We start from the raw sequence: 25,249 nt of genomic DNA, 5'->3' as shown, positions 1-25,249 counted from the left end.
AGGTTCATTGTACTGCATACACCTCTGCCAATCTGTCAACTTGATCAATGCAATAAATATTGTGTTCCTGACAGTGCAGGAGGTATTGCAGGGATGCATCACAGCTCTCAAAGTACACAGAGCCATGGGCACAAGCATCAGACGCTGCCACTCTGAAACAAGCAGAAATTTATGTTTTTTCATGCATGAAGTAGTAGAGCTGAGAAACTCCCTGCCCCCACAACATGGGATGTTGTGGAAGCTCAAAGCTCCTGTGGTCACCGGGGGATACCAAAAACATTTAAGTGAGAAACAGTTTATAAATATACATTAAACTAAAAATCCCTGAGCTGACAAGGACTGGAGTCTGAGTAAGTATTGTGAGAGAAATATAATTGATGCTTGCCTGATGCATCGGCTTCCACCTTTTATCACCCCAATAAGCCAAATACCAGGAGTATGTCCATTTCTTCTAAAATGAGTGGCAATAAACACCCAAATTCAAAAAAACACCAGTCAGACTATGTTTGAAATGTGCTGTGCAGAACCATAACCACAGGATGAAAATTCTGTATATGGTACTAGAAACACTGGTGATTGCTTCTTTTCTTCAAAAATACAGAGCAATTATATTAAAAGTCTGCTCCTTTTCTCTCCCCCTACTTCAAATCCTGCACCAGAAAATGAGCAGAGATTTATTACACAAGTCCCCTGCTCCTAGAAATGCCAGTGGCAACAGCCACAAAATAATGCCAAGGACCACTGTCCAGTCTCCAGCCAACCAGAGAAATTGACAACACCTATCCTCTATATAAAAACAGCTTACCTGAGATAGCTTTGTTGTGGTGGCTGGCAGAAGTGGTCGACTGAACTTCTTCTGAGATCCAATGGCTGCTGGAAATGGTGGTGCAGAGAAGACAGCAGCCACACAGTTAATCTTGTTGATCCAGGTCTGCATTTCTTCTTGGTTCCTGGGGAAGAAACACATATAAAGCAACTGTTGACTCAGACTCCTCTGCTTCTTTCCCACCCTTCCGATGCATTTTAAAAGCAAGAATAACCAGAACTGTGCAAGTCTTCTGGTCTATCTTTGCAAACAGGTAGTGTATGGTATCTCAGTCACAGGCTGACTTGTGATTAGGTCCATAACTCACCAAGCAAGTATTTTTTCTTAATCCAATCCAAATAACACAGACAACAGAGCAAACCAATGCCTTGATTCAGACATATGTCCTAAAGTCTCAGCTGTGCTCTGGAAATGGGGCTGCAGAGAAGACAGCAGCCACACAGTTAATCTTGTTGATCCAGGTCTGCATTTCTTCTTGGTTCCTGGGGAAGAAACACATATAAAGCAACTGTTGACTCAGACTCCTCTGCTTCTTTCCCACCCTTCCGATGCATTTTAAAAGCAAGAATAACCAGAACTGTGCAAGTCTTCTGGTCTATCTTTGCAAACAGGTAGTGTATGGTATCTCAGTCACAGGCTGACTTGTGATTAGGTCCATAACTCACCAAGCAAGTATTTTTTCTTAATCCAATCCAAATAACACAGACAACAGAGCAAACCAATGCCTTGATTCAGACATATGTCCTAAAGTCTCAGCTGTGCTGGACACCACAGATCTCTAGGAGTTTTCACATGGATCTGAGTAGAAAAGGGCTCATGCAAAAAACTGATGCACAGGTTTTTAATGTCAGCAGCAAAAGACAGGTCATCTGTTCTGTCTGGATATCACAGCCTGAATAACTTAATAAAATTATTCTTGTATTAAGTACTAACTTTGTTTCTGACCAAAGCCTATCTTCTTGAAAGACATCCAGCTGGGACCTGATGACATCAGGAGACAGAGAATCCAAGACTGCCTTTGGTCATTTGTTTCAGTGATTAATCACACTGACTGTTAAAAGTTTGTGTCTTGTTTCCAAATTGAATTTCCTGCAGCTTCAGCTTCCAGCTGCTGCATCTTGTTATGCCTTTCTTGGTTAGATTAAAAAGCCTCTTAAAACATGATGTTTCTTTCTCTACTTGTGCACTCTAATCAAATCACTACTTAATCTTATTACTGATCAAATAAACAGATTGAACCCCTTAAGCTTCTGCTTTAACCTGTCCAGGCATAAATTTATCCCTCCTTCTGCACTGTTTTCTTTCCTCAATGATTGGCACAAATCAGAAGAAAGCACTTACTGGGCTTGGAAAAGCAGGACCCTCCAATCTGCTGTTTTAAGCTTGAGGACATTGGGTTTCTTCTCATAGTCTGTTGCCTTGGATGCCAGCGCATGATGCACACTAACTGCATTCTTCAGATCTTCCTCTGACAAAGCCTTTTCTGGCTTATATTCATCCTGCAGGATTTAACAGGGGAAAATGGCACCTTACTTCTTGCATGTTCTACTCCTGTTTCCCTAACCAAGAGAAAACTTTGTTCATAGTCAGGAATGGTATTAAAGTGTATGAACTGAAAGCAACCTGACTGGACCAACTGCAGTTTCAATTGCTTTTAGCATATTTTCCTTTCTCTTTCATTTTCTCTTTTTTGATCTCTTCACAAGGACAAGAAGTAGTTCCACTTACTTGCTTGACAAGAGGGGTAAACAGGGAGTATTCTATTATCACAACAGCTGTGGGCCATTTGTCTTAATTTCAGGAATCTTTCATTGCCAGTTCCCCACCCTCACTGCTCAGCTGCTGGTTCCTGCTTGGGCTCTCAGCCTCCATTACTCCATTTTTACTTTTCTCAAACAACCACCTCTCTATGTCCTCCTAGGCAGGCCTTCACACAGTGGAGAAGCCTCCTTACCAGTCTCCATAAAGCAAATATAGCAACCTCCTTTAAATCTGCCTGCTCAGGGTCTGCAAATGGCAAGCACAGCACCATCCAGGTGTTTGACACAACAGTACCACTCCTAACACCAAATGACAAAAGTAGTGAGTCAGACTCCTCTGTGTTGCAAGCCTAAGCCTGGAAGCAGTCTCTGATCTTCTGAGTGACAGAAGCTGGATGAGGGCACAATCATGGTGTAGCCATAAGTTCAGTTTAAAGCCCACCTGACTATAAATGTCTTGGGAAAGCGAAGAGCTTTTTCAAGGAAAAGTCACTTGGCAGTAAAGCTGCATTTGCAACATTTCTGAGTGAGACGTCAAAGCAGTCTGCAACTGACTCAATTTCTCCCCTTTAGCACATCACAGAAATCAGTCTCATCTGAGACACCCACCAAGGGAGGGGGTATGATGGCTGCAAAACAGAGGAATAATTCCCTGTAGGTATGACAACTGTTGATCCCTTCACTTGAACACAAGAGTTAGGAGATGGGGTTTAGCAGGCAACAGAGTGCAGGATGCACAGCACATGCAGGGACAGCACTAGCTTAAACAACCAGAGAAGCACCCACACTGGAGAAGAGCTGCTTAACATGCATGAACTGGTCTACAGAGCTCATCTGGCAGCACACAGACCAAGGCTGCAACTAGAAGCAATTACACCTCAGCTGTGCTCTTGGCCAGGCTGGGTTCCGTCAGGGCTCTCCAGGATGATTTTCACAGGATGGGGAGTCACCAGCAGTGGTGAACACCTCTCAGAAGGGAGGACAGAGCATCTTGCTCCTCTACCATATCTCATCCTATCTCACAGAGGTTCAGCTAGTGCTGCTCAGACACTTTACCAGAAGAGATGCAGCTAACCAGCAATACAGACCAGCAATACAGCTAATTGCAGCACCACCTCCACTTTGGGTAAGACAAGGGCACAACCCAGCACAGATCTGGAAGGTCTAGCAGAAAGACAGAGCACTGCTGCACAGATGACCAAAGGGTAGCATCCAACCTGAAATTGGGGGTTATCAGGGTCTGGTACTGAGTGAAGCCCTATGTCCTTCCTCTCTCATAGTTTAAATCACAGCTAGCTTTGGAGGGATCTCCGTATCTTGACAGGGTTTGCCTGCTCCTGCTTAGGGCACTCTCTAAACCTTCTTTAAGAAAGATTTGGGAAAGTGCCTAGCCAAAGGACAAGAAGTGGAGGAAGCTGTCCAATATCTGGTCCAGCCTCATCTTGAAGACGGAGAAAGCAAGCCCACAGGTCAAGTCCTTTAGTTCAAAGGTTCAAAAGTTCTTTTATTTGGTGGTAGTATTTGGGGGGAAATGACTGGCTCCGCTGTCCAGGGAGACTGGGAAGACCTCAGCGCCAGGAAACAAACTTAGGCCTCAGAAATATGATACTCTAGCTTTCCTCGGGGTAGTGCTGGAGACACTGCCAGCTATCACCTTGCCTGTTGCCTCCCAGCTTCCTCTGTGAGAGGCATCCAATGTCCACAACCCTCTCTGGTGTCTAAGCCTGTTCCAAAAGAGCTCCACATTTGGGCAGTCCCAGAAGCAGTCCTGGCTGTGAACCTCTAATTTACCAAGAAAGAGCATTCACAATAATCCTTGCTAATCCCATCAGATCAGCTGGCAGCAACCCACCTTGACAGCTGGGGCTCTGCCAGCTTCTCCAGAGGCACAGATCAGCATACCGGAAATGCCTCCGCATAGTTGGCCAGCTTCAGAGAAAGCTGGAAGGAAGTGGATGTGCTGTCAAAATTCCTACTCTAAGGCCTCCGACTCCTTTCAACAGGCTGGCAATGCTAGGGGAGCAGGAACTTCCATATATCCTATGACATCAAGAACAGAATGTGCTCTGCTGTGCTTGAGCACACGTGTGGAGGTTGAACTGAAATGGAAGGCAGCTCACTCAAGTTGGACCAAGACAGGGGCAAGAAATGTATGAGGAGCCAGAAAGGAACTGTGACCTTTCCATCAACTGAAGGCTGATGTGAGTGCTGCACACAACGCAATGACATGCTGAATTAATCTCAGGCTCCTGGAGAATGACTTTCCCACATCCTGCTCACCGGGAGTCAGCATGTTTCTAAATCTGGTTTTGATAGACCAGAGAATGGCATTTGGCTTTTAATCAGTCAATGCACCGTGGGTGGGTATCTCTGCTCGGCTGCATGTGATGGCTGCAATAGTATCTTTCAGAGAGTCTCATTACCAAACACTTTACATCATCCTGGCCTTTCACTCTTTTATATTTTAATAGAGGAAACACAACTGAGAAAACGTACAGAAGAATACCTGAAAGTGTGCAAGACTAAAGTGAGAAGATGTTGCAAACCTCACAGAAGAGTCCAAACAAAACACCAAGGTCCATGTCCTGCACACAGAAGCAGTTTTTAGTGAGGAAGTGAGGTCAGCCTTACACCCTCTCCTTATAAACCCCTCTTCTGCACACACATCAAATCCCATGTCAGTCTAGTGAACAGACATTCTGTCAAACTCCTACTTTGCAATCTCCTTTTGCTATGAACAGAGGATGGGAAATTAACCTTGGCCTGAGGATGCCCAGAGACAGGGCCAACGTTCCAAACATGTCAAACCTCTCATTTCACATAATGCTGTGCAGGCATGTTTAGTTGGCTAATTGTGAACGCCCCTCTGGTGGCCTCTGGGCTCACTAACGCAGCAACTATCTCTCTCTTGAATCACCCATTTAAAAATAAAACCATATGCAGCACAAGAACTAGCATTGGAACAGTTTCAATGGAAAAAAAACAGATAAGCTCCCCAGTAAGTCTCAAGTGACCACCATTTACAAACCATGCTCATACATGGACTTTAACAACAAAACAGGGAGAACTGGACTGGTGTGCAAACAGAATGACACCAGAATTGGGATCACACTGCCCACTGGGGGAATCGCAGCTGCTACAATCAATTAATGTTCATATTACAGTTGTGTCTTGAGGGAATAGCTGAGTTACAGATAAATAAAGGAAAAAGCAACAGTGCAGAGGTCTGTACATCTATTTTTGTGTATACAGCACCTACAGCAGTGAGGTATCTCTCTCCTCTGCTTGGATAGCACCTGGTGCAATGAAACCATAGTCATAGATGTTATCTCCACAGATATATAGTAATATACAGATGATGAGAGAAGGAGGGAAAAGGTGTGTGCGCATACGTGAGTGCACCCTGCTCTACAGTACCCTGTAATCAGAACAGAAGGCAAACAGAGGCAAGGAAATCCTTTGCCTATGTCTACGGCCAGACCTATGCATTTCTACAAATAAATCAAGCTGTTCCAAAATTTTCCTGAACTTTCTGAAATTATGGTCTCCTGGTATACTGCAAAAGGAAACAAGAGCTCAGCAACTTTTAGATCTTGAACTAGCTGCGTATTTGAAGAGCCTGGCACCTTCAACTTCTGCTATGCCACATCCCTAACAGAGCAAAGTTTATCACAGGGCTGAAGTCAAGCCCTCCTGGACCTTCTGGAGCTGAAGATAAATCAGAGGTTGTTTCACAGCAGCAGCACAAGACATTGTAACTGAGAAGGGGCCAGAGGCAGCCTGGGAAGACTCACAGCTGCCCCATTACTCTGCAAATGAGTCACTTCCCACAGGACCCTTTGCCAACCTTTTAAGGCACTGAAGTACAAGTCTTGCTTGTCACTGCCCTATATTAAGATGGCTTCCCTGCAAGTGTCTTAAGGACCAAGCAGGAGGAGAGTGCAGCTTTGTGGAGTAACCACCCTGTAAACACTCTGTAATTCAAGTGCTGTGAAAAGTGCAAGACATGCAAATAACAAACAAATAAGAGAAAGAACTCCAGCAATGCACTCCTTTCTGCAAAGATGCAGTCAGATGTGAAATTACTCTTTTGCTCTCCAAAGGATGGAAGGTGAGAGTGGGGAGAGCAACGTTCTGTAGAAAATTTGCATGCTATACCAGTGTCTCCACATTTTGTCACACACAAAGTGCTTTAAACTAATATGCCAGTGATAGTAATAAGAGTATTTAATTAGGACTCTAAAATGGACAGCATCTCAATTTCTTCCCTTTGAAAGCTTATCAATCCTCCGTCAGAAATAAAGTAAGAAATTAATTCATGTGTTATGGACAAGGAGCCTTGTTATTTCTTAGGGAACCATGCTGTCTTTTCAAGTGACAACTAAACATGACTTATTTCAGAAATAAAAGCAGGTGACTCCATTTCACCCAGAAAAGGGCAAACACAAATCTACGAAGGCTACATCAGTAAAAGTGAGCCTGCAGCCAGCAAAAGCACCAAAGAGGAAGATCATCCGTGATTCAGTAGACTTGATTCTAGTCTCTTGCACTCTTTTAGCCATGTCACATGAACTTTCAGACCTAATCTTCCCTCCCAACTGCAAATGGTTTTGGCAGTTTCAGGATTTCAGCCTTGTCTAAATGGTACTGCCCCCAGAGCATCCACCTTGTAAACCCCATGCTGCAACAATTTGATCCAAACCACTCTCTCCTCTCAGAGACCATCCATGTTGGCTTCAATTACACCAGCTTCAGAAAGCCCCAGCAGGGGAGGAGGGAACAGCACTAGGCACTTGAACCTGCACACCTAATGTTTGCAAAACACAGTGGAAATGTAAAAAGGCTTTCAAAGGAGCATTACTTCTACAATACAGGGCAGTGTGGACAAACACCACCTATTTCACTAATAGTTCACCTATGCTGGGGGGTAAAAAGCCTTAATCTACTCAGCTGCCACCATTTATTTGATTTTGACAGTTCTCAGACATATGCTCCACTTCACCTCCCAAGAGAATAGGTAAAACTGTGCTACAGGACAATATATTTAAGCTTATGCCAAAAGACTTGAAGAGTTTTAGCTGACATTTTTTTAGACTTTTTGCTGTCAGGGAGTAAAGTTTGTTAGAAACCAGTGTCTCATCTTGCATTGGGGAAGAAAAATAATTATCCCTTAATTTTGCTATGGAGCAGAAGCTGCAGATTCCTACCAAGGTGAAGCTGCTGTTCAATTGTTTTGCAGCTGGTCTTGTAGGCATTGCAGAAAAGTGTACTATCAAAAGATGGAAAATGAGGACAGCCTTACAGGAGGGGAAGTCATATGTATGAAATGCAATGTTAAAAGCAGCCTAGAGGAATATGTGCAAGACACAGATTATGCTGTCTTTGCTGATGAAGGTGGTTATTTTTTTCAGCCATGAGTGACAGCAATAGTATAAAGTGGAATTGCTAGGGTGCACATGTGGATGGGAACAATGGAACTGGATGTGAAAGTGTGAAAAGGGGGAGTGTGTCAATGAAAGGATTCATGCCTGAATGTGTGTACAAACAGGGTGGGGGGCAGGGAGTGCAGCTACACAGTGTGTAGGAGTGAAAGGAGCCTGGAGGTGGGCTGTGAGAGCACGAGGATGCATACTGCTTTATCCGTCTTTAATTAGTTTCCAAAAGACAGTAATTTCCCCTACCTTCTGCAAGTACAGGACTGTTCCCTTCAGCACAGCATAAAAGGTTTTCCAGCCTCGCTTTCCCCGGGGAGCTGCAAGGAAAACAAATGAAGACCCATTTAACTCAGATCCATTTTTACACTTTGTCTAGGCAACAGGAGAGCTACATCAGTTCTGTGTTAAACCTTCTTTGTACTCTGCTTTTCAAAGGACAGGGCAACTCAGCATAGTGCCTGCACATACCTGCTGTGCAAGAGAGTAATAAAACAACCCTGACGACAGCCCTGGACTGGATCAGAAGGGAACTGCAGCAATGCAGAAAGCAGGCCAAAGAGATCCAGTCTTTGTGCTCTTGCAGGTAGGTGGACACTGACCCTACGAAGCTGTGTCTGAGCTCTGCGCCATGGCAGAGTTTTCAGAAGGGAACTCTCTTTCACCATGCCACAGCAGGCTGGCAGGCACAGCCCAGGACCAGTGGAGCACTGCTCAGAAAGCAGTGCCTCTCAAAAGCATCCTTTCCCTTGGCTGCTGATGCACACCCAATTTGGCACTGAGTAGTCAGATGGCTTCTTGGTCCCTTCCCCTATTCCTGCAGATGCAGGGAAGCTGAAGAAAAGAAAGGAGAGGGGAGCCAAATCCTAAATAAAGAAAAAAATCAGCCCTCAAGAAGCAGTTAGACGCTGCAGAGCATAACAAAGACAACATACCCAGCCCACAAATTCCTAGAAACAAGCAGTGGAGAAAAAAAAAAGATATTTAAAAAAAAAAAGAAAAAGAAAAACAAAGAAAAAAGAAAAGGAAAAAAGAGAGGGGATTAAGCATGAAGTTTCCAATTTGATATTCAGCTACAACAGAGGGAGAAAGCACAGACTGTACAGTCCCAGTGCCAGAGATCAGAAGCCTGATCATTCACCGAGCATGCACCACTGACCAGCATCCACCTGCCTCTACACTGAAATTAATAACCCATGCACAACTAAAGCATCACCCTCAGAAAGGCATCCCATTCTGATCTTAAGACAGCAAGTGATGGTGAAGAGGCTATTAGTGCCTTGCTCCAGAGGTTAATCATTCTCATCTCAAACAATGGGCCTTCTTTCTAATTGGCATTTGTTCAGTTCAGCTTCTACCCACTGGCCCCTGTTACGTCCTCTCCCCTAGTCTGCCTATGTGCTTTAGCACTCAATACTCTTTTCCTGAGTAAATACATATAGCAGGCTAGCACACCACTTCATTAGCAATCTCATACAAGCTGATCTCTGCTCTGCAACAATTCCACTAGGAAACTGAATATGAAAAGGTCTAACTAACTTTTAAAAGATGAGCTTTACTTTACTTGCAACTGGAAAGCCAGAATGTAACTTTTTCAAGAGCTGCATGACAATGAGAGACAGACCTCTTGGACGAACAGAAACTTCTGAAAACATGGCCTTAGTCACATTACTTGTAAAAGTAATCTTCAAAATGACAACGTTCAGTGTGCTGAATAATAAGCAATTCAGATGACTTATAATTAAAGAAATAATTTACTAAAGGCAACTAGATACAATAATTTATTAAGGTTAAATAAGCAGACTTTTAATAGAGAGGAAACTATTCAGAGAATCCAGCCATCACAAAGAATGAGGTCAGTTGGATTTCGACATCTGTTCGGATTTTGTTACTGAGCTGTCAGCCTCCAGCTTGAAAACACCAACCTCCAATTGTACCTTCTAAAATATACTAACAAGACATGTGAATACCAAAGAGCTTAGCTCAGCTATGGGACACCCATCACAATGACAGACTTTGCCTTCAGGATTCAACCCAACAGCATGAACCATGGGTGATGATCATCAACAATGATCAGGGAAAATAGAGATGCTCTGAGTAGACTCTGCTGCTTCCAAGAACATCAATAGAAAACAAACAAATGAAGATGTCCAAGCAGCCAAACATACACAGGTGAATAAGAAGCCTTCAATAATTAGTGTACCACAAATGGAAGTAGGACAAGAAGTAGTGAGGATAATTATAGTAAGGAAGAGACACAGCAGGATTATTACAAAAAAGGGGCAGGGAGGAACTGCATGGCATAAATCTGGCTATCAGGAAAAGCTGCTGAACTTCATTGTGTACGTGACCCAAGACTGGGAAAGTATGGAAGGGAATGGTTACAGCATCTTCCAAGTAGAGATAAAGAACAGCCTTTCTTTAAAGACAGATGCAGAGGGGAGGGGAGATTTGAAACAACCTGGTGTCACATAAAGGAGAATTACTGAACTACTACACAACAGCTACTGTAATTCACTTGAAATTGTTCTCTCTTCTGTAAACCGTGAGATTCATTTTCTCTTAGCAGAAAAGATTCACATTGCTTTGCTGTATCCCATTACTCAGTATGCTTATGCATTAGAGCTGTTGCAAATGGGACTGAACGTTGTAAATCCTAGCCTAATAGTGCAAGTGTGATAATCCGATTGCTCTGTTGTTTGTTATTGCTGCAGTTTCCCCTAATGAAGCAGCACTATTTGACTTGAGAATCACACGGGCTCATTGTAAGTAGTGTTGTGTAGAGATAACAAGAAAATGAGATGTTAAGAGTGAAAAATACTCACTTTTCTTTCCGTCCATATCTGCATGGCTTTTCCGAGCCAGGAATCCAGTTTTATACACAGCAGCATTGGGGTCATGAGGGATGTCCAGGAATGGGTTATTTGAGTTGCCAATTCGACTGACAGCCTTCGTCTGGCTCCCATTATCCTTTTCATCTGTACCATCTGAGTGAGACTTTTTTTTCTCTTCATCATCCCTTGAAAAGCAGTGAAAAAATGAGCATGAACAAGGGACTGACAAGTAAAGTTTCATTTCAGTAATTCTTGCACACTCCTTGTCAAAATACCTCTCTCTTTATAGGAGCCCTATTTAGAGAGAAACCTAGACATGTACCAAAACACAGCCAGATTACAGCAAAGCATCAGTTCACCTAATTCACCAGCACAAGACCTAGGAGACAGAGTTTCAAAAAAGCTCAAGATTCCCTTTTACAGCATCAAAAGGAAGGATTTCAAGAACATTTCGTGTCCTCTGTCCTTACCTATATTTAATTCCACTTATTTCAGTGCTAAAACGGAAAATACTTGCCCCCTGGCCTCTCACCAAAAATCTCCAATTTCTTCATGAGTTCACACGTAGATTAAAAGAATTAGATCACTGCAGAGAGCTGTGGCTTAGCCCTTAACTTAGCATATGAAACACAGGCTCTACCTCTTCTTCTTCATTTTCCTCTGCAGACTAGCATAAAAGTAGTAATTTAAAAATAACAACTACAGTAGCTGAATTATATGTATTTTAGAAACAAAATGCTGCACAAAATGTTACTTATTAGGGCTATGTATTCAACACAGCTCTTGGGGACAACAATGCAACCCATTTTAGCAAGTCACAAGCATTGCCTGACTAATAAATGCCTTTTTGCTCGTCAAAACAAAAAGGACCGGGCAACCTAGAAAACAAAGTGTGTCCATCACAAGAGTTTTCACAGAACAGGCCACTGAATCTGGGTGGATGGTGTATCTGAAGGAACCACAGCTAGTGTCAGATTACAAAGCAGTCCCATGTCCTTTGAAGTCCCCACACATTCCTCTCCAGGTGACTGGGAAAGGTGTGTCAGCAAGGATGAAGGCTGTCAAAGGAAAGTCACAGTAGCTATGCTTCTCCCAAGACCAGAATCTGATTTTCAAAAGTATCATTGTAACTTGAGTGTAATCATAGCTAACAAGAGAGTGGACTTCAAGGTGCTGCATCTCACTGGACTCAGATGATTAGCAGAGAGAGCAAGCTCAGGCAGACCTTCCGATCACACACATACATTCAAAGGCAGGTATCAGATGATGATTAGCAAGGCATATGTTAGTCAAAAAGCTCCTTTGGGGGCACACTGCAACCATGTCTGCTTATGGAAATGACCATCCAAATAAACATTCTCCAAGAACTACAGGCTAGACTGCCAACCTGCATTACTCTGATCTCTGCTGAAATGGTTTTCTGGGCAATAACTTGGTCTGAGGATATACAAGGATAACAGACTGGTTTGACAACAAGGAAAACAAACACAAGGATGTACTAGTGAACTCAGCAGAGCCATGGAATGTTCCCAGCCATTTGACTGACCTTCTTATATTATGGTCTCAGCTCAACACAATTCCAACCATTTTCCAGACACCATTTAGGAAACAGTGCAGTCAAAGACCTCTCCAACCCCCAACAGGCAGCACAGAGGCAAGCATCTTCTTTTGAAGGATAAGACTTTGCAATATTATGGATAGGGATGCTACACATCAACATTCAGCCTAAGGCTCATACAAAGTGCCAGACATTTGATTTACTTGTAGAGATATAGCCAAGGTGGTGCACCATACCATCATGGTGTTGTCTTGCAAGGTATCCTGATTAAGAGGAACAAAACTTTTACCTGAAGACCTGATTCCTACAAGGGAGAGCAGTCCTTGCATCTTTCAGCCTATTGATACGTGTTTTCCCACTCCAGAACAGAGAGATCTGCAAAAAACTTTTTGTTGGTCAAAACAATAAGAATTTCTTCATGCATTCTTTGGTTGAAGCCCTCCCCCTACTGAAAAAGTGTAGGAATTTCTGACAGTTTTGATTGTCCCCACCTTTCCTGCATCTACCACACTTACTAGCTTCTGGTAAGTCTGTACTATAGTGTTTCTTAGATATGTGTCCGTTCCAGAAGCAAATTCTCTTAACACAGGTCTGTGCTATCCAATCCAGACTAAAATCTCACATAAGGCACAAGCACTTGGGCTGATTTGTCACACAGAAGTGCCTTGTGAATTCTGGGATCTCAGCCAAGGACACACTGGAATTCTCCTTGTCAGCAAAGACCTACTGCAGTAAGTAGCTTAGCATTTTTAAAAAAAAAAATAAGCTGTCTCCTTTGGAGTTATGGGAGAGAATTTTCTTACACTGATGAACTGCCCTCTGAGAATGTACCAGTGCCCCTGTCCAAGGAGTCACAGATGTTGTGATGAGCAATCCTGGGGATCCTGGACACCACTAGTCCTGGGGAAAATGCTCTCAAACTCAGCATCTCTGGGGCAGCCGTTGAACAGAAATTCTTCAAGACAAATGCAGACAGGGCAGACAAGGACAAAATGACATCTGCTGTCATGACTACTGGTGGCATTGAACAAACCTTTAATTGGTCCTTTAATCTGTCATTGAAAATGGGACATCCAAGCCTCAGGCACTTGTGAGAGCTGAGTGCTCTGACAACATGCATGAGGTCAAGATGCACAAGCCAGGACGCGTGATGCAATGAACTAGAGAAGCAAGGGGGACTCATTACAGAGAACAAGAAATGGATGAATAGCTGGAATAGAACTAAAACAGAACTAAAAGAAGTCTGTATCTCTCTCTGATCTAGAATATTAAACATCAGTGGAAATTAAGGGATGTGGGACCCACTTATTCAAATACTCTATGTTGCTTCAGTGGTCAAGCTTAAGAAAGCGGGATGAATAGGAGGAGCTTCGAAGTATCAAAACAGGTTATGTATTAGCCTTTAAGTACCCCCAAACTGCCTGAATAGATAGGTCCTGGATAGACTTTATTAAGGATGTAAAAATTTGAGCTTACTGCTCACCAGCCTTTAGGGTATGTTTACAGAAAATTCAGCTGGGCTTTGGATACATACATTTGAAAACTGATCTTTGTTTGAAAATGTAGCTTTTGGGAGGTGCAAATCCTTCCTCATCTTTTGATGTCTCTCACAGATTATTCAAGTACTGCAACATCCCCAGCATGAAAGCCTCCAGTGATGCAGGTGTAAGAGTCAGTAAGTGGTGCCTCTGTGCAGCTATGTTCAGAGTCATGGATCTAGTGTCATACAGGCAGAGCTCAGGTCCTTGTCATGGGCAGGCTTGGTGCCTCTCCTTCCCTTTTGCTACAAGAGATGGCACAATCTCTGTGTCTTTGGGGAAAAAAAAACAAACCACCACACTGGTTCCAACACACATTTCAGCAGTAAAACATGATCACGAAGGTCCACTTAGGTTTGCAGAAGTCTTTAGAGATTTTTCTGTCTTCAATCAGCAGAGGGAGATAACTTCCTGGCTCTAGGGCTGGAACTGAATTCTCTGATGATCCCTCTCTGAAAAGTGAAAGGGGCTGATGGCCTCGAACCTTCTTGTAAGTCCCATTTTCCATCCACAGAAAGTGTGACCTACAAGAGCCTCTGATCTGCAGCGTACTGGTGACAGAAAAAAAAACACCTGTAGAGGTTTTCCAAGACTCTGCTTATGGCATGTGGCATTCACAAGGTTTCCCAAAACAAGGAGCTTCAGTTCTGCTTCTGTTAGCTAATTTCTTTGGAAAAGGACCTGCACACCGAGCAGTAACCAGAGCACTGTTTGCCCATGAGAACCAGCACAGCAAAGGCTGAATCTGCTTGCTACATCAATTGAAGACAGAGCATTGAAACACCAGTGTTTTTCCTTCTCAAATACATGAACACTTGCAACCAATTTGAAATACAAGCAAAAATGCAGAGGTTGCTGTTTTGATGAAGAAAAATGTAATTCTGATGCTTTACAGGAAAATCCCATCTTGGTCTTCTAGAGGAGAACCACCATTTAACTCTCTTAATAACAAAAACATTTCCGTATGCTCTGTGGCCTGATTTGAGGCTCTGCCTTGGAAAACTTTTAAATCACTAAGCTGGAAAGACAGGGTCAAGCCCTTATTTTGAAAGTCTGCTTCAACTCTGCATTTGTTCAAATAGAAAACTTAAATGACATGGCAAAATGCTTGCTCTATCCATTTAAACATTGGCATTTAAAAAAAAATCAGATCTGTAGCATATAATTACATGAATCTGTGCAACTGATAGCATCTGTATCAGTAAATTGAGTTGTGGAGAAACCAGTGGAGAGAATTTTTGGCATCGTTCCCAAAAGGAGGAGAGAAGAAAGGAAAGCCAGGTGATTATTACCTGATCTCTCTCTAAAACCAGTCACAAAGTTGTAAACAGGAATCAACCTAGAACTTGGGAGATGACGAGTTAATTGTAATAGGAAGAGATTTCTGGGTCTGACCTAGAAAAAGGTGAGCTTCAGCACAGGTGTCTTTATAATCACTGGGGTCTCAGTTTGCTGCAGGAAACGAAGAAAGGATTTGGCAACGACCATTTCCCACCATCACTGTCTTAAAGACCTAGTTTGGTTTGGCTGGAAGGGTAGGATTTTTCAAAGCAGTCCAGAAAACAAACAAACTAAAGTATATACTCTGTTCACATCTAAACTTCTCTGGAAAGAAAACTGTATTATTATCAACTAGTAAAAAAACCAACAATTCTCCTGAACACTAGACTGTCCACTGAGAGAAAGTTTTCAGGATACAACTGGCTCAAATACAGCCATTTGCTTCTTGTGATTTTGCAAGCAGTACTTTGGAATTTCATATATTAATTTCTAGATCACCATTCAACCAGCTTTAAGATTATGATTTTATCATTCCTATCAACTTCAACAGGAAGTAGACTTATTATTACAATAACATTCACCAGCACATTTCTACACAGACATCGTGGAAACAAAGTATATTCAGTGCTTGGTGCCTTTGAAATCACACTAGTTTTTTGTCTTCAGCTTAAAGCTGATGATCAGTGTAAAAACCAAAAGATGAGAAATATTTGCAAAAATTAGAGTGTTAAGAAGTCAGCTAAAGTCAGTACTAGTTCACAAAAAACCTCCAGTGAATGCACTTCCATAGTTTTGCAAACCTATGCTCTTGTTGAAAAGGTTGATTGCTAGAAAGCTTACTTAAAGTTTAACCCAAAATTTCAAATTTAAGTCCATCCACAACAGCTGTGAAAAATAATTCACCACTTTTTCCCTTTGTGGTAGCTTCTACACATTATAAAACCCACACTAAGGTCCCTCTCCTCAATGCTCCCTTTTTCACCTAAACAAATCCAACTTTTCTAATCTCACCACTCACATTCACAGCTTTTTTAATTAACTGAATGTTACAGGTGATGTCAGAGTTTAAGAATAAGAGTTTACCATTAAAATACAAAAAATCCCATGGAAATATTGAGTCCCTCAGGGACATTTAAGCAGTGTGAAAAATTACAAGACAATTACTTGGGCTACGTGCACTCTTGGGATACCTTCAGTGATCTTGGCACGCTGAAAACATGATGCACTAACTGGATGAAACAGTAACATGGATCCACCACAGTCAGCAGGAGCTTCTGCCTGCTACTTTAGTGAGGTCCAGTCACCACTTAGTGCTTCACCTGCTGTTCAAAGACATGAGCCACAGTCCAACAGCTAGGAGAGTTCGAGAAGTTAAGCAGCACAGAGTAAATACGGAATGGGACAAAAGACAAAATAATCATATTTCTGATGTTTACTTTTGCCATACTGCTTTTCTTTTTTCTTCCAGGACACTGAAGAACAAAGCAGGTAAGAGGAAAAAGCAAGCAAAATGGCACACCAAGAAAGTGGCAGAACATTTTCTGGCAGCTCTGCTGTGCACAGCAACCAAAAAATTTGGGGGTTGCAATGGAGAGTAGGAGTGCACATTCAGGTTCTCACATTCACCAGGTCCGGATAAATCCAAGGTTAGATATATTTATTTTACAGATCATGGTATGTGATTTGCTTTTAAATTCTTGGAGAACTTGTACCTGGAACTACTGCAGAAAAAGGACATCCATAAATTCATGGGCCCTGATGGTATGCATCCACAAATTCTGAGAGCTGGCAGATGTTATTGCTAAGCCATTCTCCATCATCCTTGAGAGGTCATGGAGAACAGGAGAGGTGCCTGAGGACTGGAGGAAGGCCAATATCCCTCCAGTCTTCAAAAAGGGCAAGAAAGAGGAGCCAGGGAACTATAGGGCAGTTAGCTTCACCTCCATCCCCAGTAAGGTTTTTGAACCAAATAATTTTGGACACCATCTCAAAACATTCAGAAGCAAAAAAAAGTTATTGGGAGAGGTCAGCGTGGAGTCACCAAGGAGAAATCTTGCTTGACCAATCTGATTGCCTTCTATGATGTTGTAACTGGCAGGTTAGATGAGGGGAGAGCAGTGGATCTTATCTACCTTGACTTCAGCAAGGCTTCTGACACTGTCTCCCACAACATCCTCATTAGGAAGCTGAAGGACTGTAGCTAGATGAGTGGACAGTGAGGTGGATTGAGAGCTGGTTGTGTGACAAAACTTACAGGGTTGTGATCAATGGAGCAGGGTTAAGTCAGAAGCCTGTAACCAGTGGTGTCCCCCAGGGGTCAATACTTGGTCCAGTCTTGTTCAACATATTAATCAATGATTAAGGGACAGAGTGTATCCTCGGCAAGTTTGCTGATGATACAAAACTGGGAGGGGTGGCTGACACTCCAGAGGGCTGTGCTGCCATCCAGTGTGACCTGGACAGCCTGGAAAGCTGGGCAGAGAAGAACCTAATGAGATTCAACAGGGGCAAGTGTAGGGTCCTGCACCTGGGGAGGAAGAACCCCATGAACCAATATAGGTTTAGGGGTGGACCTGCTGCCAAGTAGTTCTGAGGAGAAGGATCTGGGAATCCTGGTAGACAGCAAATTATCCGTGAGCCACCAATGAGCTCTTGTCACCAAGAAGGCCCCTGAAATCCTGGGGTGCATAAGGAAGAGTGTGGCCAGTATGTCAAGAGAGGGCATTCTGCCCCTCTACTCTGCCCTGGTGAGGCCACATCTGGAATTCTGCATCCAGTTCTGGGCTCCTCAGTTCAAGGGAGAGAGTCCAGCAGAGGGCAAGAAAGATGATGGGGCTCTCAAGCACCTCTCTTACAAGGGAAGGCTGAGAGAGCTGGGGCTCTATAGCCTGGAGAAGAGAAGGCTATGAGGAGACCTTACTAATGCCTATAAATATCTAAAGGGTAGGAGCAAGGAGGATGGAGCCAGACTCGTTTCAGTAGTTGCCAATGACAGGACAAGGGGCAACAGGCACAAGGAACATAGGAAGTTCCACTGAAATACAAGAAAAAGCTTATTTACAGTGAGGGTGAAAGAGCACTGGAACAGGCTGCCCAGGGAGGTTGTGGAGTCCCCTGCTCTGGAGATATTCAAGACCCACCTGGATGCAGTCCTGTGAAAAGTGCTCTAGGAGATCCTGCTTTACCAGGGGAGTTGGACTAGGTGATCTCTAGAGGTCCCTTCCAACTCTGGCAAATCTGTGATTCTATGGTAAGAACTGTAATACAATTCTCTCTGCCGAGAACTGTCCTCGTGCTTCCCTGTTCATAAAGGATAAATGAATACTCTTACTGAAGGTCTCTGAAGCACATCTGCTGATTAAGGTGCCACTTGATTAAAAAACTGGAATCAGTGGTAGACTTTTCTTTCTGTGGGCTTTGCATCAGACTGTAATTCCACTGGAAATGGACAGCAAACCATTTGGGATGATGACACACGTAGCTCCCGACTAGTAACATAATGATCATGCAGCAGTCCTCCCCCATCTCATGTACTGCTGTACCCTCCCCTGCCTATTGACTTAGTAGCAGTCATTAACCCATCAAATAACGTACTGCTAGACAAGCTATTAAACTGTTGCTTAGCTTGGAAAACAGACTCTTAGATCCTCAAAGAGACTCTGCCCAGATAAAGGACATTCTTTCAACAAACCAGCATTGTGAGGGAGGTTTTGCAACCCTATTTCTACCTTTGCCTTACCTTCCACTTCTTCCCTTGCCAACTGCATTAGGGAAGAAAAGGGATACTCTTTGGAAAGGAGAGAGGATCTTCCTCAGTCACATCACAGCAAAAATGGCCATGCCCCCTTCCTATCCTCCTTTCTCTGCAGCAGAGCAAGACAATGATGTCTCTCCTCCCTCTAGCTCAGGCAATCCTGGGTCTCCTTGGTGTAATTACTTTTCACCAGCCACAGATCTCTGTAAAACTGAGGAGACATCTCCACGCCCCCTCTTCCAGCCAACACTCTCAGCCCTAAAGAGGCACAGCCTCTTTGGCTATGCTAAGAACAAGCTTTGTTTCACAGTATGGAAAGTAATTGTCATATTAGTTCCAACTGAGCTTCAGGTTGGAATTGACAATTGACCACTTTGAGCATTCTGCTGGAAGAAGGTTGCTTGACACCCACATCCCACAGCCTTATTCCAGGAGGATTCTGATTTCTACCTTTTCCAGCATGCTTGCAATTCTTCTGCAAAAAATTCCTTAGCAAAGGATAGGGACAGGACTATGTAAATGCCAAAGCAGTTACCACCTATGCAGGAGCAAGCTATCTTGTAAATCACCTTGACTAAAGCTCATGGGAGTAGAGCCAGGCATAAGCCAGCTCCCACCTGAAGGCTGCTCAGGTGTCTTAGACTCTTACGTGGTCTCTTGCCAAGAGCTGGAGGAAAGTTCTGACAATGAGAAAGTCACACAATGGATTCTGCTGGGTCTGAAGCACTTATGAGATAGTGCCACAACAGCTCTGGTGTTGTGCCATGCAAGATTCACACAGAATTTCACAAGAAATTAATTTGCAGATAAAGAACTTAAAACAAGGAAGGTCAGAACCCTGTGGGCCTGCAAGACCTACGGCAATTGTTAGGACTTCTAGCACAAAAGGTGCAGGAGTATGCATCATAGACATACATTGCTCATCATAGTATGCATCATAGACATACATTGCACCTCAAGAAGGTGAGGTTTCAGATATGTAAATCCACACAGGTAAACATCTTGTACAGCCATAATATATAAAAGACAGACTTCTTTCATTTTACACCAAAATCCATTGTTCTTCAAGCAGGAAAATCTAGAGCAGACCCTGATACTCCTTGCTGGCACACCTAGACTACATAAAACCTAACCACAGAGAAATGTCAATTTAACACAATCAGAAACTGAAGCTCTTTCTTGCCTGCAATATTGCTGTAGTTAGCAAGTGTTAGTATGTTGAAAGCATCTAAGGATGGGGAGATAGCAGACTTTGTCCAATTTATCATCTTTCATATTAGGCTGTTGTCAAGTTATCCATAGTTAATCAGGAGACAAACCAAGACAATAAACCAACAGCAGGAAACTCAATCCAAGATGTGTTTCTATTCAGTAGTTCTGACACAATGTACCAAAAGATACAGGGAGACGTCAACTTCTGTTTTATTTATGCAGTCATAGAACAACAGAGGATTTAATTTCTATCTTTTCAGGCTGAAGTTTCATTCTAAATGAAATGTCCTCTTTCCTTACAAATGCACTTGAATCCTATCATTAACAACTCCATTTGCTGGAGAAACAGATGAGGCAGTATTGCCAGGTCATTAATTAACAGAAAAGCAAACTCATTATGTACACTGGCTATCTTCTGCAGGCTTTGGAGCCCACTCAGATGGTGACATAGGATGTAGAAACACAGGAACTATTTTTAAACTCATAATTTTTATGCAGTATACTTACACTGCCCATTCCAGCTTCTCATTCTTGATTGAATTGTAGAGAGCCTGCAAAGGGAGAGAAATGAGATAGGATTATTGTTTGATCCCTGCTACATATGCATTAATATGCTGAAGAAAATTACCTAATATCAGCAAGTGAGCCATTTCTGATCAAAGAAGTACCGTAGCTGCTCATGGTAACACAAAAGCCTGGAGCAGAAATCTCATGTAAGTAAAGAATACCAGAACACCAGGTCTGAGGTCACAGTAATTTTGTCAAGCAGGTTTTTAGATTCTGTGATTTGGGGTTTTTTGGGGTTCTTTGGTTTGTTTGTTAGGATTTTTGTTTGTCTTTTAATAGCCCTGTTAAGTTTGCAAAAGACACAAAATTACAGCCTTGAAAGCCAAGGGCAAATTTAATTCCTGATAGGCAGTGAGCTTTTTTGTCACTGGTTTTAACTGGGCCAAGATTTCAACATACAAGCTTACCTGGCAAACCTACACGAGAACAGCTATCCAAAGCTCCTGAGCCTCACAGACAGCTGAATGGTCTCCCAGTCACACACTCAAACATAAACATGTTCCTTTTCTAAGCACAAAACAGAAAATGACTGATATGCAGTTTTTATGCTTGAATATCAATGTCTTGGACTGCTGCCTGCTAACATCATTACTGTTTCAATTAACAGGAAAGATGCTAGATGGTTTGGCACCAAAGGTCACAATTCTTTTGTTGATACCAGCCTGCAAAGGAAAGGGTCTGGAGGTTGACTTAAGCCTGTGAGGATCTCAGCCTGGGATGGATTTCTTTTGAGAGGGAGTAGGTACATTACTTGAATATCCAAGTGTGTCTGACTTCAGCCCTCCAGTAGCTGATACATACAATAGAAAAATGCCTGCTATTACTACAAGCAAATGGAGCTCTTCAAATAGGCCACTTGACTCAAGTGAAGTATTTTGGTATGGAATGTCCCTGATTCTTGCACTTATAATCCACATTTGTAATTTACCTTATATACATAGCTAGATTTACTCCCTCTGGCACATAACTCCTACACAGCCTCAAAATATTTTAACGTGTCGAAGAACTGTTGATGCACATGATTACCATGAAGTAGCACATTAAGTATGAACAAGCTTGAAAATCACATACTATAATAGCTATGACATCCTCAACAGAAACATTAGCGTTAAAATAGCCTTAACTCTGTCCCAAAACAAAACTAATTTGGAAAATGAAGAGTTGAAACTAGTCTTGTGCATAAGCCACAGCCCACCTTGCAACAAGAATCCCACTACCATACCCCACTGCTCATCCTGTGATCCACTGGCTCCTTTTCAAATCTTGCATGGTCTATTTGAAGATCCTTAATATTCAGCTCTGTGAAAATCTAGCCTGATTGAGCCATACACAAGCAGGTCAAACATACTAGTGCAACTCACTTCAAGCTGTTGCTACACATGCAGCAACTTTTAGTCAGAGTTTACCATAAAAATAAGTTTATCAGAGCAGCAGAACAGATAGGACCACCAGGAAGAATCATCCCCCATCCTGCTTACACTGAGCTAGCAGAGAGGGGTCCCCACTGCTAACAGGGCTTTGCTGCACTACCCAAAACAACATGATGAACTGTTTCCAAATCTGGAGTTTCCACTGTTTATTTCTATTTATTCTTTCTTCTCCAAACTTGCATAAGGAGCTCTGATCCAAAGGCAAACAGCCAGACAAAGGTGAAGGAAAGGGCATTGAAGGTATTTTGTAGGCACTTTTCATGATTTTCAGGTAAAACCTACCAAGAAATTTTAAGACTACCCTGCAAGAAGAAAGCAAAAGAAGGGGCTAATATTTCTGCTACTATGCTGCCAGCAGCCCAGCAGAATCAGACACACCTCCATTTTTTGGCACAAGTCAATGTTGATACTGATTCCCTGCGACCAGTATTTTCTGTTAGAAGCCACCATATTTCTAATAATGTGACCAAATTCGCCTCTTATTCTTTGACTTGTCCTTTGCTTCCTACTACAATTAAAATGTTCTCTTACATTTTGAGCCAGAAAACTAGTTCCACAAATAAGACAAAAAGACTATTTTTTTTTTTGCAGTTGCCTCTCCATTTTTTCAGAAACAGTATTTTTTTTTCCCCACCTAGTTCAGTGAGCTTTTGAAATCTAGCATAAACATGGGCTAGGGTATCAAGAAACACCTTTTGCTGCTCTCTGTCCCAAATGCCTACACAAGATTGGGTCACAACCCAGAAAAAAACACCCCTCCTGGTGCATTAGAGTTTTTTTATGGGTTTTTGCTCCAAGGAAATCTCTAGGAATCACTACAGCCAAAGAGCAGGACATACAAAAGCAGCACTCCAGACTGCTGCAGAAACAACAAATGCCTCAGGCTTTATGCCTTGTGCAAAAATAGCACGTGTTTGTCCTGAGCTTAACTAATGAGCCAGACTCCATCTTCTTTCTTCTGTAGGGAGTAACAGACACAAGCCCCATCATATGGCACACATCTGACAAAAAACACAGCCCCCCCACCCACCTTTTTGCAGTTGCCTCTCCATTTTTTCAGAAACAGTATTTTTTTTTCCCCACCTAGTTCAGTGAGCTTTTGAAATCTAGCATAAACATGGGCTAGGGTATCAAGAAACACCTTTTGCTGCTCTCTGTCCCAAATGCCTACACAAGATTGGGTCACAACCCAGAAAAAAACACCCCTCCTGGTGCATTAGAGTTTTTTTATGGGTTTTTGCTCCAAGGAAATCTCTAGGAATCACTACAGCCAAAGAGCAGGACATACAAAAGCAGCACTCCAGACTGCTGCAGAAACAACAAATGCCTCAGGCTTTATGCCTTGTGCAAAAATAGCACGTGTTTGTCCTGAGCTTAACTAATGAGCCAGACTCCATCTTCTTTCTTCTGTAGGGAGTAACAGACACAAGCCCCATCATATGGCACACATCTGACAAAAAACACAGCCCCCCCACCCACCCTCCAGCATCTGACCTCTCAGAAAGTCTCTGCTGTTTACAGAAATGGAAGAGAAAACCCTAGAGAGTTCCCACAGCCCGGGCATCTACATACAGGGCATGTTCACTGTGTCTACTGAGTGTGTTTGGTGAGACCTCAGAGCATAGACCATTCAAGGGATGAAGATACGTGAGTTCTTACACCTGCCCCCAACCCACCTCCCTGGCAGAGACAGCTGCTGGGCTGCACGCTCACCACTGTACTCACCAGCCTTTTAGAGATGCTTTATGTCCCTTCTCAAAAGCAATTTAACATTTTCCTGATGTCTACTGGGCACTCGTGTTATCAGAGAAGAAAAATTTCCTCCTTCCATGCTTTGCAACCAGTAGCAGACGTATATAACCCAGCACCTTCTGTTTCCCAAGACCCTGATTCAGACAGCAGACACTTCTTCAGAGTATGATTAAATCAAACAAACTTGAAGACAAGTACCTAAACGCTTCACTAAATTGCAACAAAGCTGAACAGTGATTATGGCAGGGGCATGATTTTCACTGTGCTTAACTAGCTGCAAGGACAGGTTTTATTAACTTCTGTTTTCTATCTGGGCGAAGGAAAAAAATAAAAAGCTCTGAATTAAAGCACTCTTACAAGTCTGACAACAATCACAGCTTCTTACCTGCTAGCCAGGGAAGTATTTGGCAAATGTGCTACCTAAGCCAGAAAACTGGAGGCTGGACCACAGCAGGGAATGCCAGGATGACTACTGCACACATCTCATCTTCCAAGCTGGACCAATAACACTTGGAAAGGGGAGAGACTTTCTAACTCTTTTGGCACCCAAGGCTACTGTAGGCAGTATCCAAACTCCAGCTACTGACTACTCAGCAGTACCCAACTTCATGGCTTCAAATCTTGAGCTCTGTTACCCAAACCACAAAAATCTACTCCTAACAGCTTTCCCTGTTCTGAGAGCTGCTGATCTCCGGGTCCACCACGTGTGAGGCCCAGCACTGCTCTAAGCTCCTGGGAGAAACAATTGCAGTTTTGAAGGGAGATTAAATTAACTGCTGCATGAAAGAGAATAGCAGGCAAAATCCTTGACACCTTCCGTATTTTAATTCCAATGCTGTCTCTACAGCTTTAATTTCACCCTTAGCAGACTGCAGTATTAAAAAAATTAATCCGTGGCATCATTACGTATTCATCAGATTTGTTTGTATTTGTTCATAAACTGGGCAAGAAACTTACACCTTCATTTTTAAGTGGAAGTCTGTAACTCTGTAAGGAGCTGCTGATTTCATCTCCATTTTCCCTTTGGCAAACAGGTAGGTCAACTAAAAATCCAGATTTTCACAAGCTCTTACCAGTCTGTACTTCTATTCCAACTGGAAAGCAAAGGAAAACTATGTGGGGTGTGCTTCTGAAAACTGTTTGCTTTGCAAAGCTGCCAAGAAAAAAAGGTCACTCGCCACCCTCACTTCTCTCAAAACCTTGTCACATGCACAAACCATTGGACCCACTTAAACAGGCTGCTCTCGGCACCTGCTGGCTATGCTGTGACTCAGCCTTTGCATGCAGAAGCAGTGAACAAAAGAA

At 42.8% G+C, this 25,249-nt stretch overlaps 1 protein-coding gene across 1 annotated transcript in view; it reads right to left on the bottom strand.

The window, feature by feature from the left end:
- Positions 1-25,249, bottom strand: part of PSD3 (pleckstrin and Sec7 domain containing 3) — a 75,547-nt gene that overhangs the window by 7,914 nt on the left and 42,384 nt on the right. Inside the window, exons 8-12 of the mRNA XM_009998159.1 lie at positions 20,703-20,746; positions 10,844-11,037; positions 8,268-8,338; positions 2,168-2,325; positions 806-950 (exon numbers count right to left, since the gene is read on the bottom strand). Of these exons, the coding sequence (XP_009996461.1) occupies positions 806-950; positions 2,168-2,325; positions 8,268-8,338; positions 10,844-11,037; positions 20,703-20,746 (612 nt within the window). The remainder of the gene's footprint in view (positions 1-805; positions 951-2,167; positions 2,326-8,267; positions 8,339-10,843; positions 11,038-20,702; positions 20,747-25,249) is intronic.

Source organism: Chaetura pelagica, unplaced genomic scaffold (genome assembly GCF_000747805.2).
Source record: "Chaetura pelagica isolate M959 unplaced genomic scaffold, ChaPel_1.0 scaffold145, whole genome shotgun sequence".
NCBI classification, from domain to species: domain Eukaryota; kingdom Metazoa; phylum Chordata; class Aves; order Apodiformes; family Apodidae; genus Chaetura; species Chaetura pelagica.
Note: the sequence above shows the minus strand (reverse complement) of the source record. Positions and strands in the feature narration are given on the sequence as shown.